A 14,936-nucleotide genomic window follows, 5' to 3' on the forward strand; every position below is an offset into this window, starting at 1 on the left:
AGGTCTCGTCCAACCTGGTTTATTCTATTCTAAAACATGAGTGAAAGGAGCACAGGAAATTAACCTAGTTCAGAATCTTCAGTTTTTCCTGGAAGTTTCTGATGGTGAGGGAAGATATCTTGATTTTGCCTGTTACTGAGACATTTAATCCACATCATAATTGCTTCCCAGCAGTTTTCCTTTGTGCTGTGTTTGTTAAACATTTGTCAGAATGCTGACATATTAGATGAATGGCTTTTTCCTCTTAGAAGCCTAAAAACCAGTGAGTTTCACCTTCCTCTACCTCTGTGCAACAAAAGTGTATTGTATCACAGTATCACCAAGGTTGGAAGAGACCTCAAAGATCATCGAGGAGGCCAGGCTATGCTTGAAAAGAGTTTGGTGTTCAACAGTTCTGCAAATAAATCTGCCTTCTTTGTGAAGAAGAGATCCAGGTCTGTGGTTCTCGTGGAAGCTGCACGTTGAGTCTATGGAGAAAGATCTAATGAATTCTCTCAGCTGGCAACTGGAAATGCTCTGAAAATGTTTGTTAATGTGCCAGATGTGTATCTGGTGCTTAAGAGGTTGATTTTGGTCCCAGAAGGCTTCCACTTGAAACGTTGTTCCCCTCCTCTGACACCTGAGCTTTGAGTTTGCCCTGAGAAACTACAAAAGGTAGCATGGAGAAAAATCTCTGCATATCAACTCCTTGAATAGTTAGTGTTAATTTCTGGATTGGTGGTACATAGCTGCAACCTTTTTCTGAGGCACTTTCAGGAATCATTCTGTCTGTGTGCCTTTTTAGAAGGATTTCTTAAACAGAGAGCAAGGGAGCCTGGTTTAGAGTCCTGTATTTTATGTTCCTCAGGCTTACAAAGCTTCTTTTATGCTTTCTCCTCCTTAGTGATGTCTGAATTATTTTATGTCCAGAATACCTGCAAGGCTTTGAATAGATTGTTGTGATGGTCTGAGAACTGAGTAATTGATTACCAGCTTCCATTAAGCCTAGAATGTATGAATGGTTTTTTTTTTCCTTTTTAAAGTTTTTATTGCCAATTTTCTCTTGATTTTTATTTACTTGCAAGTTTGGTTTTGTGTGGCGGTGTTGTGTTGGGGTTGGGTTTTTGTTGTTTGTTCCCCCCCCCCCCAACTAAGGACAAACAGAAAACTTCTCCTTTCATCTTCACTCTCTCTGATTTATGATAAATTTAGTTTCCTTCAGCCTGGCATTTGCTTCAGCAGGCAGTCTTCCTTCAAGTACCACCCTGATTGATGTATAATCTTTGATATCTTCCATTAGCCTCCAGGATCACTAAGTTCAAGGCCCTCTTGGAACCTAAGGAGCCCTGCCGAGGAACTGAAGGCCTTCAGAGTCCTTGGGGTGATTGACAAGGTAATTCTTCAGTGTCTCTTCAAGAGTTCAGTCATAAATCGACTGCATGCTGACATTTTGTCTTTGAAGCCGTGGATCTTAAGGATATGAAACAAAAGGGGAAAATGACTCAGATACATCTGCACTTTAAAATAACAAAAGTAGAAGAAAAAAAGGCTTTTATCTAAGCAATTCATGTAAGGTCATGCAAAATATATTTGAGCTAAAGGAGAAGGTACATGTTTGGTAGCATTCAATAGAACAAGGCCTGTTTTTCAGAAACAAAAGTCACAGTCACAATACTGGGGTAAAGGATGAGTTGAATAATCTGGGGGATGTTTGAAATACAGAAGGGTAGAGATTCCGACTGTCGAGCTGTCACTTGAAATGGGGGCTGGGGAGGCACACGGCCGTTCGCCTTCCCTGAGAGCGTGGAAATGACACTCCCCACCAAGGCAGAGATTCAGTAATGAAGCCAAGCTTTTCTTTTACTTATTGATTATTATTTTTGTTTTAATTAGTGCAAACAATACCTTCCAAAATCCCAGGGTGACACTCCTCTGTGAACGGTCGAGAACCATACGGGGGTTTTTTTGCAAGCGTCGTTAAGAGCCTGGAAGAACTGCTGCAGTGTTTTGATAGTGCTGATTAGTTATCACCTTACCAAATACTTTTAGGATGATGTATTATTCAGCAGTGTGGCAGTGGCTAATGCAGACAGTAAAGGCTCATTTCCTTTTTGCTGTGCCAGTTCCCTTGTGCCTTTTGATAGTTCTTTATGTAGTTCCTGGATTGTGCATGGGGTACTGATGCGTGGACAAGTCATGCATTTCTAACATGCATCAGAAAACCTGTAGCTAGTCTCTTAGGGTCTGCATGTCTCTGTTTCTTTTACTTGTTGTACTGAACCTACCTATAGGGAATGATTTTTTGTTTTCTTTGCCTGTTTTGTTGTAATTATGTGCATAAGTTGATAACTTCTCCTCGGAGGGCTATATGCATTAGGTTTTATGGTTGGTTTTATAGCATACTAGGTTGTCTCAGCTCTGACTTTGTATTCATTGTATCTTCTTCCCTCAGTTTTAAGTACAGAATTTAGGAAGAATAGAATAGGGTAGAATAGGATTAACCAGGTTGGAAGAGACCTCTGAGATCATCGAGTCCAACCTATCACCCAACACCATCTAATCAACTAAACCATGGCACCAAGAACCCCATCCAGGCTCTTCCTAAACACCTCCAGTGATGGTGACTCCGCCACCTCCCTGGGCAGCCCAGCTTGTGTTCCATGCTGTATATGCATCAGAGAGCCAAGCTGGAAAGATCACCTCTCTGTTGGATTAGTAGGCACTAACTAAATTAGTATCCACCAAATGAAGACAGTAGGCATAGAGTTGTGGTTGTAGCCAGGAAGGGGTTGGTCTCTTCTCTTTAGCAACCAGCACCAGAACAAGAGGACACCGTCTCAAGCTGCGCCAGGGGAAGTTTAGGCTGGAGGTGAGGAGAAAGTTCTTCCCAGAGAGCGTTGTTAGCCATTGGAATGTTCTTCCCAGGGAGGTGGTGGAGTCCCCATCTCTGGAGGTGTTCAAGAGGGGATTGGATGTGGCACTTGGTGCCATGGTCTAGTCATGAGGTCTGTGGTGACAGGTTGGACTCGATGATCTTCGAGGTCTCTTCCAACCGTGGTGATACTGTGACTTTGTGAATTAGTCTGACAGTGTGAAGCTACAGAAGTGTTGCATATGAACCAAGAATAGCTTGCTTGGTTTTGCTTTTTTTTGATATAAGATCAATGAATGATGACTGGAGAAGATGTTTGGTGAGAATGAAGCACTCTTGGTGTTGTCAAATCTCCTAGCTCTCTGGGCACAGCTCTGCTAAATGTCCCAGGGGAGAGATGAATGTGTCCAGGTCTTTGAGGAAGAGCTGAGAAGAATCAGGGCTCTGGTGATGACAATAATATAGGGTCTTAGTGTTGGAGATGTGCACCAGGAGTAACAGCCCTGTGTATACAGCTGGTGTACTCATGTGTAAACAGTATCTTAGGGGTTAGAGTTAATGTTTAATTATTGTATGAAAAAAAGTGAGCAATATTATTCCAGGTGTCTTTGAATTCTACATATCTGCTTCCAGATCTTCCTTATTATGTACTTAATCTTATTATCATAGTATCATTCAGGGTTGGAAGGGACCAGAAGGATCATCTAGTTCCAACCCCCCTGCCATGGGCAGGGACACCCCATACTACATCAGGCTGGCCACAGCCTCAGCCAGCCTGGGCTTAAACACCTCCAGGGACAGGACCTCAAACACCTCCCTGGACAACCCATTCCAGGATTTCACCACTCTCATAGTGAAGAACTTCCTCCTCACATCTAGCCTGAATCTCCCCACCTCCAGCTTCATTCCATTCCCCCTAGTCCTATCACTACCTGAGATCCTGAGAAGTCCTTCCCCAGCCTTCCTGTAGGCCCCCTTCAGATACTGGAAAGCCACAATGAGGTCATCTCAGAGCCTTCTCTTCTCCAAACTGAACAGCCCCAACTCCTTCAGTCTGTCCTCATAGGAGAGGTGCTCCAGCCCTCTGCTCATCCTTGTGGCCCTTCTCTGGACTGTCTGTTTTCATGTAGTTTTAAGTCTTCATAAAGTTGTAAGGCAAATGAAAAGCTGCTCTAAGCTCAATGGTTAGAGATAAATGCATGTGAATATGAAGAAGTGTGCACACACATCTGTGTGTTGGCGACTGTTCCTGTGCTTTTGGGTCGGAGCACCATCTCGCTTCCTTCCTCACCATCACTGTTCTTCGCCACCTTCTCTGCTTGCAGATGCTCCAGGGAGGTTGTGGAGTATCCTCTGCAAATGGTCAAATGCCAAGTGGATGACATAGAGTGTGTGTTCTTGAAAATGGATTCTGATGTTCAGGTGCAGTGTGGAAGATGCCATGCTTTGGGCACAAGTCTGTAACGCACTCAGCATCACCTAGAGTTTTGCCTGAAAATAGTCTTCTCCTATTCTAACTCTGAGGGAGCTGCTTTGGATTCAGCAGAAAATGGATGTGTGAATAGCAATGTGCCACTACCATTTTTTTATTGCTGTCTGGCCTAATCCTCTAGAAGACTGGTTTAAACACACTGACTTAAAAATGGTGGCGATTGGTTTGCAGCCTTGTGCTCCCACTGCTGTGTGAAGCCCCGAGTGGTGTCTGCTGACTGCAGTGCTGCCTCGAGAAAACCAGCTGTTAACCTGCACTCCATCAGACGCTGAAAGGTTCAGTGCTTTCCCTTAGAGTAATGTCAGTCTTTGTTCTTCTTTTGAAGCCCCTTGAAGTGTTTTGAATTGGCTTCATTTTCACAGGCAGAATGCTTGTTGCTACCTGAAACTCTGGGTTTTTCAAACTATTTTAGCCCAGGCAGTAGATGATTAGACATTTAATTTTAGTCTCATTTATTCCCAGCGTGCCATCTTTCCCTCTCTCTGCCTTTCCATCTTCCTTGTCACCTGAATAATTTTTGCTGTGTTGACCCTTTTCTGCTGAATATGAGAGATCTTAGCATTATTAGACCCCTTAAAATACTGTGGAAAGTCACAGAATGACCACCTCTCTGCCTTGCCTCGCATCCTTCTGCTTCTGCTCGCCTTCAAAGGTTGTGGTATAAATCTGCCTATTTTAATAGGCCCTAGAGGACCTACACTTTGCTTGAGGAATTCAGGTTTCTTCACTTCTGCTTCTGTGTTTGCTCACTTCATGGTGCCAAAGGTTAACTAGGTGGTGTCTGCAGGTATTGTGTGTTTATTGTGGGAAGAGTCTGAGTAGATTTTTTGTCATTACTATTTCTAATTACAAAAGTTGCTTTTGTCCTGCAAATGTTATGGACTGTGAGGTGCTAGTAATTGGGCAGCAAAGCTCTTCTTAGTGTAACCAGACCGGAAACAAGCTAATTTCTGAATGTTAGAATAGAGTAGAGTAGAATAGAGTAGAATAGAATAGAATAGAATAGAATAGAATAGACCAGACCACGTTGGAAGAGACCTTTGAGATCATCGAGTCCAACCTATCACCCAACACCATCTAATCAACTAAACCATGGCACCAAGCACCCCATCCAGTCTCTACCTAAACATCTCCAGTAATGGTGACTCCACCACCTCCCTGGGCAGCACATTCCAATGGCCAATCTCTCTTTCTATGAAGAGCTTCTTCCTAACATCCAGCCTAAACCTCCCCTGGCTCAGCTTGAGACTGTACTGTTAACACCAACCAAGAACTATCAGTTGTTTCATCAGTTCATGTATCTTAAATCAAAAACATTTCTTACAGAGTAGCACAGAGTTTTGCTTTTGAAATTTGCCTAATTAAAAATTAAGGTTGCATATTCTGTGCTGAGTCTCTGCCCCAGGCAAATCTTTCCTTTGTAGCTACAACTGGCCCCTGAAGAAACAGCTTTGTTACGGTGCTGCTGAATACCTTCATAATGCTGTTGTGAACCAAATTCCTTCTTATTTAATTCCTCTGTTGTTGTTCATTCAATTTAAAGATTAATCTTCAAAGCAGAGTGCATTAGAATAGAATAGAATAGACCAGGTTGGAAGAGACCTTCAAGATCATCGTGTCCAACCCATCAACCAATCCAACCCACCTAAACAACTAACCCATGGCACCAAGCACCCCATCAAATCTCCTCCTGAACACTTCCAGTGATGGTGACTCCACCACCTCCCCAGGCAGCCCAGCCCATTCCAATGGGCAATCACTCTCTCTGTATAGAACTTCTTCCTAACATCCAACCTAAACCTCCCCTGGTGCAGCCTGAGACTGTGTCCTCTTGTTGTGGTGCTGGCTGCCTGGGAGAAGAGACCAACCTCTGCCTGTCTACAACCTCCCTTCAGGTCGTTGTAGAGAGCAATAAGGTCTCCCCTGAGTCTCCTCCTCTCCAGGCTAAGCAACCCCAGCTCCCTCAGTCTTTACTCATAGGGCTTGTGTTATTGAGTAATAACTGTGCCTCTGCAACCCGTGACTGTCTTTTATGTCTCTTCTGCCCCTTCCCCTAGTTCCCCATCAAGCCATAATGTCTATGTTGGCACTGGTGTGGCTGTGATCAGTCCTTCTGTAGATGTCTGTAAGTTTGAGTTTGAGCTTGTTGTTCAATACGCTGTTTGTTAAGCTTTATTCTACAAGCTGAAACCTTATAAAACTCAAACACTCTCATCAGGGCCTTACTGAAATTATTTGGGAGTGTCTGAAGAAGGCCCTGGAATGAAACAACTTATTTGTTGAAGAGTTGAAAGCAAGTCTGTTAATGCTGAGTATAGGTTATTTTGTGTGGCTGTCGTGCTGTTGTGAGAAGTCATAAACCTAACGCTAATACAGTTTGATAAACTGACCACAGAAAGATGCAAAAGAACCACATCAGTGTTATTAATTATTTAGAAAGTGTGATTTCTACTTGTCTGCTTGATGAGTGGAAGTGCCAAAAAGCAGAGGTATAGAAAATATAGAATAGAATTAACCAGGTTGGAAAAGGCCTTTGAGATCATCAAGTCCAACCTGTCACCCAACACCACCTAATGAACTAAACCATGGCACCAAGTGCCTCATCCAGGCTCTTCTTAAACACCTCCATTGACTGGGACTCCACCACCTTCCTGGGCAGCACATTCCAATGGCCAGTCTCTTTCTGGGAAGAATTTCTTCCTAACATCCAGCCTAAACCTCCACAGGCACAGCTTGAGACTGTGTCCTCTAAGGACGTATGTATGGTACATATGTAAGGTTTGCATGGAAACTCTGTAGACCCACAGATGGATTCAAAGAGGTTATGATTAGCTGTATCCTCTTGTTCTGGTGCTGGTTGTCTCTTCTCCCAGACCACCAGCACCAGAACAAGAAGACACAGTCTCAAGCTGTGCCAAGGGAAGTTTAGGCTGGAGGTGAGGAGGAAGTTCTTCACAGAAAGAGAGATTGGCCATTGGAATGTGCTGCCCAGGGAGGTGGTGGAGTCACAATCACTGGAGGTATTCATAGTTTCATAGTTTCATAGTTTCATTCAGGGTTGGAAGGGACCACAAGGATCATCTAGTTCCAACCCCCCTGCCATGGGCAGGGACACCCCACACTAGATCAGGCTGCCCAGAGCCTCATCCAGCCTGCTCTTAAACACCCCCAGGGACAGGGCCTCGACCACCTCCCTGGACAACGCATTCCAGGGTCTCACCACTCTCATGGTGAAGAACCTCCTCCTCACATCTAGCCTGAATCTCCCCACCTCCAGCTTCATTCCATTCCCCCTAGTCCTATCACTACCTGAGATCCTGAGAAGTCCTTCCCCAGCCTTCCTGTAGGCCCCCTTTCAGATACTGGAAGGCCACAATTAGGTCACCTCGGAGCCTTCTCTTCTGCAGACCGAACAGCCCCAACTCCTTCAGTCTGTTCTCATAGGAGAGGTGCTCCAGCCCTCTGATCATCCTTGTGGCCCTTCTCTGGACACGTTCCAGCACCTCCACATCCCTCTTGTAATAGGGGCTCCAGAACTGGACACAGTACTCCAGGTGGGGTCTCACCAGGGCTGAGTAGAGGGGGAGGATCACCTCCCTCGACCTGCTAGCCACACTTCTCCTGATGCAGCCCAGGATCTGATTGGCTTTGCGGGCTGCAAGTGCATACTGAGAGCTCCTGTTGAGCTTTTTGTCCACCAGCACCCCCAAGTCTCTCTCTTCAGGACTGCTTTCCAACCAGTCACTGCCCAGCCTGTATTTGTGCCTGGGATTGCCTCGACCCAGATGCAGGACCCTGCACTTGCTCTTATTGAACTTCATGAGGTTGGCCTGTGCCCACCTCTCCAGCCTGTCAAGGTCCCTCTGGATGGCCTCCCTTCCCTCCAGCGTGTCTGCTGCACCACACAGCTTGGTGTCATCAGCAAACTTGCTGAGGGTGCACTCAATGCCACTGTCCATGTCCCCCACAAAGATGTTGAATAAGACAGGTCCCAGGACTGATCCCTGAGGGACTCTGCTTGTCACTGGCCTCCACTGGGACATTATATATAGATATATAGATATATATATATATTATATATATACTATTTATAGTATAGAGGGGATTGGATGTGGCACTTGGTGCCATGGTTTAATTAGTCATGAGGTGTTGGGTGATAGGTTGGACTTGATCTCTGGGTTTTTTTCCAACCTTACTGATTCTATGATTCTTTGAATAGAATAGAATAGAATAGAACAGAATAGACCAGGTTGGAAGAGACCTTCAAGATCATTGTGTCCAACCCATCATATTCTATGATGATTTTAATCAGAGAATAGGAGAAATGGGCTCCTTTTATGTCTGTGTGTGTGCTGTGTGACTATTTGTTATAAACTTAAATGTCTGGCATTTTAATTTTGAGATGAAGTTAAAGATAGTTGCACTTGTGAGATTTGACCAGAGCAGGTGTTTTCTGTCACCTGGCTCTCAGGTGCACACTACCAAGCATCTTTAGATCATCTTATGGATTTGAATGAGTGACTGTGTACACATAAGAGGTATGGGGAAAAAAGGGGTGTAATGAACAGCATGATTGTGTCCAGACATTCCAGAGAAGGGCAACGAAGTTGGTGAGGGGTTTGGAACAGAATCCCTATGAGGAGAGGCTGAGGGTGCTGGGGTTGCTTAGCCTGGAGAGGGGGAGACTCAGGGGTGACCTTCTTGCTGTCTACAACTACCTGAAGGGAGGTTATAGACAGGCAGAGGTTGGTCTCTTCTCCCAGGCAGCCAGTACCAGAACAAGAGGACACAGTCTCAGGCTGTGCCAGGGGAGGTTTAGGTTGGATGTTAGAAAGAAGTTCTATACAGAGAGAGCGATTGCCCATTGGAATGTGCTGCTTGGGGAGGTGGTGGAGTCACCATCATTGGAGGTGTTCAGGAAGAGACTTGATGGGGTGCTTGGTGCCATGGTTTAGTTGTTTAGGTGGTGTTGGATTGGTTGATGGTTTTGACGTGATGATCTTGAAGGTCTCTTCCAACCTGGTCTGGTCTATTCTATTCTATTCTATACTTTCTATTCTATTCTTTCTATTCTATTCTAGTTTCATTGTGATGCTTAACAGAAGCTGGTTGGAAACACATCATAATGAATTCAACCAGCTAACAAATTTTCCTTATCCAAACATGGCATAATGGAAAAGAGCAGTGGCAAAAATGGTTAACAATCTGAAACCAAGTAATAATAGTAACTATTAATACAAATAAAGTAACTTCTGAGAGCTTGTTTCATGTTTTGATAACCTTTTAGTTTCTTAATTGAGTTGCCAAGTCCTACAAAATCAAATCAACTACAGAGTCGAAATCAAAACTGATTTCTTGGCTCATTACCTTCCTTTCCCTACCTCCACAGGATTACTCCTACACTACAGTCAGGTTTCAAATCACAAGTAACAAAGCTTTCTTTATTTCAAAATCAGGTCTCTCTCTCAGCTAGAAATAGTCCTGTCCCTTTCCCCCTGCCCTCAAACACCTGCCTCTTGTTTTCCAAGTGGCATTTTCTGATTGCTATGTTGTTATAGCACTTAGTCTCTTAGTTTCACCTGACATAAGACAGTCCTAAGACTGGGTAAAGCAGTGCAGATTCTGCCTTTCCTGTTATGAACCAGAAATTAATCCTTTAAATTTTCCAGTGCAGCCTGAACTGTATGTATCTTATGGGCTCCAGAAAGAGATTATTTATGGAGATATTTTTCTTTTAAACTAAAATAATTGCAGTTTGTCTTCCTAAATAACTTACTATGCAGTTGCTGCCAGGCAATTGCTTTGTGATGCTGAGTGGCATTTTGTATTATTGTAAACTGTGTTCTCTAGCAAAACCTGCCAGATATTAGAAATATTAACATAGGAAATATATTTCACTGTTTGTCAGTTGCTGGCCAGGTTTTAGTTTGGTCTAAGAAGGTGGACTTTGGTACCAGCCATAAAAAGTCAGATTTGAATGTATGCTGTTTTCTTAGCACTTGCATTATTGAAAGATTTGCCATTTGTCTTTTGAGTACACTGTTGTTACAAGTCCCAGATTATAGGAGTTGTAAGTTCCATAGTATCATGGTTTGAAAGGAGGAATAGTTGGAAACTAAAGAGAATTCATATTCCACAGGTACGAGGATAAGCAATAATAGTATTTTTTGGTGTACATATTAGCTAAATGTAATCTCTTGTTATAACAACAGAGGGAGATGAGTGAAAGTCTTCCTGGTGTAATCTGAAAAGTGACATGAATAAATCTATGTTAAGTAGATCTTTTAATCCTGCTAGCCTTGACAGCCAGCACAGCTGAAGAGAGTGGAGGGAATTTCATGTCTGCTTCTGTCTCATCACCACAACGGTGCCTTGAGTGTGGCACCCAGCTGCGTGCCAGCCTCTGCTAAGGTTCTCTTGCAGCTCCAGGTACCTCCAGCCAAGTATTAGGCTGGAGGTGAGGAAGAAATTCTACACAGAGATAGTGATTGTCCATTAGAAGGGGCTGCCCAGGGAGGTGGTGGAGTCACCATCATTGGAGGTGTTCAAGAGAGGATTGGACGTGGCACTTGGAGGTGTTTAGGAGGAGACTTAATAGGGTGCTTGGTTGCATGGTTTAGTTGATTAGGTGGTGTTGGATAATAGGTTGGACTTGATGATCTTGAAGGTCTCTTCCAACCTGGTCTGTTCTGGTCTATTCCTATTCTAGTCTAGTCTAGTCTATTCCTGCAAGGATCAGGTCAACAGCTTGACTCATTCCTGGTGGAATGAGATTTTTCCAGCTGGTGAGGTGAACGCAAGGAGTAGAATCCTAGGCAATGTTCTGATATATCTTTGAGCTTGCATAATGTATCCTATGGAATCTATCCTATGATAAATGAGCATTTGTGTAGGAGATAAGGACCAGAATAAATAGATTGCTCACTTGTAGTTTTATTACATTATGTGTTTTCAGTGTAGAATGGCAACAGAGTAAAAGAATTGAGCTGATTTTAAAGTAATCTTTTAGCTCTGGTGTGTCTTTAAAACGTTTGTGGTATCTGGTCCAGCAGCTAGAGTTCCTATTCTGTATTCTTTGATCATGCACAAGCTATTTTTCAGCTCATGTTAATGATCTTGAAAGCCACATTTTTGTAATCAAATGTATTTTGAGGAGTTTGGTTTGATCTGTGCTAAGACCTACTCAAGTAAAGACAAAGCACAGGTCTGTTCTGTGCCACATCCTGAGTGTGGAGACTGTGGAAAAAATTAACAGTATTAGATGTTGGGTGAAGCAAAAAGAAGGGGAAGAAAACCCAGAGAATAAGGGTAACTAGGGAAGCAAATGTCTGCAGTGTCATAGAGGACTGCATTCATGTTAACGCCCCCGGCAGGAGAGCAGCGTGTTTAGAGCAGTCCTTAGTTCTTCCAGCGCTGTCCCCTGCAACCTTGGTTGGGTGGTGAGAAGGGTGACTGATGGTTCACCATGTTCTTTTTCCTGGTGACTTGCCTGTTGCCTGCCTCTGGGTTTGTGATTCCCCTTATGCTGACTTCTGCAGTATTCCTTCAGTCTCTTATCTCAGGGCTTTGATGCATATGTTCTGAAGGTGGCCACCGTGACTTTGGGTGGCAGCAGATGGTAAACCTTCAGGCAGCCACCGGCTATACTGGTGTTAAGTTGGAAACTTAACGTTTGATGAAGAATCAGTAGTGCATATGAAAGGACTTTTATGGCAGAAATATCTTTTAATTAAAATAAATTAGCATACTGAAGCATTTGCTAATTTCTCTGCATTTGAAGGATCCCAGAATTAACTGCTTTCTTAAAGCTAGACTCTGCTTATTTACCAGACAGGTTTTATTTTATTTTGGTCCAATTAATTGCACCTCCTATATTGAATTGAGTTTAATTTATTTTCCACTAAGCTGTTGGATGCACTGTAAATCAAATCTAAGAAGCTAATTTTTTTAAGTAGCTGCTGTCAGCATCAGAATTAACCCTTGACTTAGAGGGGAAAAAGTAAATAAATTACAAGTGGAAACTCCCAGCACCAGAACAAGAGGACACAGTCTCAAGCTGCACCAGGGGAGGTTCAGACTGGATGTTAGGAAGAAATTCTTCATACAGAGAGTGATTGCCCATTGGAATGTGCTGCCTGGGGAGGTGGTGGAGTCACCATCATTGGAGGTGTTTAGGAGGAGACTGGATGGGGTGCTTGGTTTAGCTGATTAGATGGTGTTGGATGATGGGTTGGACACGATGGTCTTGAAGGTCTCTTCCGGTCTGGTCTGGTCTATCCTGGTCTGGTCTATCCTGGTCTATTCTATCCTAGTCTATTCTATCCTATCCTATTCTACTCTACTCCTATCCTATTCTATCCTATTCTATCCTATCCTATTCTATCCTATTCTATCCTATCCTATTCTACTCCGCTCCTATCTTATTCTATCCTATTCTACTCTACTCCTATCCTATTCTATCCTATTCTACTCTACTCCTATCCTATTCTATCCTATTCTACTCTACTCTCTTCTCTTTGGCACCATGGAGGAGTGCTGCCGAGATGCTGCCCTGCAGTGCAGCTGTGTTCATTTGGTTTTTGGGATGTGCCCGAGAGCTCAAGTGCTCGTACAAAATAGGGTTGCCTGTGCTGCTGAAGACACATATTTACATTATAGATTTGTTTGTAGCAATTGCTATTTGCCCATCAGTGGATTTGGCCACACTGAAGTGGTTGCCAATGCAGAAAAATAGGGAAAGAACAAGTAAGCAACAATGCCTTCAAAGCCAGCATGATGTGTGGACCTTGACTCTGCTCATGCATTAGTATTACAAATAGGATTTTGCCTTGTCTCCTTTTGTGTCACAGTCTAGTTGCTCAGTGCCCAGGAATGCCCTGCTGTGCATTCTTCTTCCTCCCCTCTGAGACAGGATGCTGAATGTTGCAGCTGACAGCTTATTGTTAGGAGGTATTAAATATTACAAGTTACACAGTAGTCATCAGCAGTGAAACGGGTTCCGTCAGCCTGTCTGAACTACGGCAGCCTAGCCTAATGGGAATGTCTCTGTTGATCTGCTTTGGAGAAGAGCAGTGTTATGCCATGGGGAATGCTGTGTGGAATGCTGTTGTGGCCCATTGTGCCATTAAGCTAGAGATGTCTCATTTTGCATTTTAAAAATAAGTCTTAGGAAAAGAATTACCAAATCAATCCCTTTTGCAATGGGAAAGAAGTGTGGAGGAGTGCAGACAGGAAAGGCTTGTGTAGCACCATTCAGGCTGGATAGATGGGCAGAGTCCAAGGGCATGAGATTGAACACATCCAAGTGCCAGGTTCTGCACATTGGCCACAGCAACCCCAGGCAGTGCTACAGGCTGGGGTCAGAGTGGCTGGAGAGCAGCCAGGCAGAGAGGGACCTGGGGGTGCTGGTCAATGGTAGGCTGAACATGAGCCTGCAGTGTGCCCAGGCAGCCAAGGGGGCCAATGGCATCCTGGCCTGTATCAAGAACAGTGTGGCCAGCAGGAGCAGGGAGGTCATTCTTCCCCTGTACACTGCACTGGTTAGGCCACACCTTGAGTTAGGAAGGAGGTTGACTTGCTGGAACGAGTCCAGAGAAGGGCAACAAAGTTGGTGAGGGGTTTGGAACACAGCCCTGTGAGGAGAGGCTGAGGGAGCTGGGGTTGCTTAGCCTGGAGAAGAGGAGACTCAGGGGTGACCTTATTGCTCTCTACAACTACCTGAAGGGAAGTTGTAGACAGGCAGAGGTTGTTCTCTTCTCCCAGGCAGCCAGCACCAGAACAAGAGGACACAGTCTCAGGCTGCGCCAGGGAAGGTTCAGGTTGGATGTTAGGGAGAAGTTCTATACAGAGAGAGTGATTGGCCATTGGAATGGGCTGCCTGAGGAGGTGGTGGATTCACCATCATTGGAGGTGTTCAAGAGGGGATTGGATATGGCACTTGGTGCCATGGTTTAGTTGTTTAGGTGGGTTGGATTGGTTAATGGGTTGAATGTGATGATCTTGAAGGTCTCTTCCTACTTGGTCTATTATTCTATTCTATTCTATTCTATTCTATTCTATTCTATTCTATTCTATTCTATTCTATTCTATTCTATTCTATTCTATTCTATTCTATTCTATTCTATTCTATTCTATTCTATTCTATTCTATTCTCTAGAAATTACCTGTTAAGCATGAGGTGAGGAGAATGAGTTGGCATTTGGGTTGATGGCAGGCTTACTGTTATGTCCTTGTGCAGCAACCTGGTAACATATCCCAGAGCTGCTCACCTTTACCCACTCTGGATAAAAAGTCGAGCAAACATACTTGTGACCATCTCTTTCCTGGTCTTATCCCTCCCTCAAATGTCAGGTTGCTGATAGTGATTTATTAATTGATGTAGTCCTTTAATTATTTGGATGAATCTGTTAAACCACCCCTTTTGATATGAATGCATGGTTATACCACCCCCTTTGATATGAATGCAGGCTGCCTCCCTTAAAGCGAGTTTTAGTTTTGATGGGCCTGCTTAAAATCTGCAGTCTGCCAGGGCCAGGTGGAGCATCACCAGGTGAATTTCCAACGTTACTTTTATGGCTGTTCCTGGCTTCTTGG

General features: G+C 43.9%; 1 protein-coding gene across 4 annotated transcripts in view; it reads left to right on the forward strand.

Moving 5' to 3' along the window:
• Positions 1 to 14,936, forward strand: part of RPS6KC1 (ribosomal protein S6 kinase C1) — a 140,058-nt gene that overhangs the window by 77,496 nt on the left and 47,626 nt on the right. For all 4 annotated transcript variants that reach the window (XM_068169595.1, XM_068169596.1, XM_068169598.1 and 1 more), the window contains one exon: positions 1,280 to 1,372. In XM_068169595.1, the coding sequence (XP_068025696.1) occupies positions 1,280 to 1,372 (93 nt within the window). The remainder of the gene's footprint in view (positions 1 to 1,279; positions 1,373 to 14,936) is intronic.

This window comes from Melanerpes formicivorus, unplaced genomic scaffold (assembly GCF_026170545.1).
Source record: "Melanerpes formicivorus ecotype bairdi unplaced genomic scaffold, bMelFor1.0.p_v2 SCAF_205, whole genome shotgun sequence".
NCBI classification, from domain to species: Eukaryota; Metazoa; Chordata; class Aves; order Piciformes; family Picidae; genus Melanerpes; species Melanerpes formicivorus.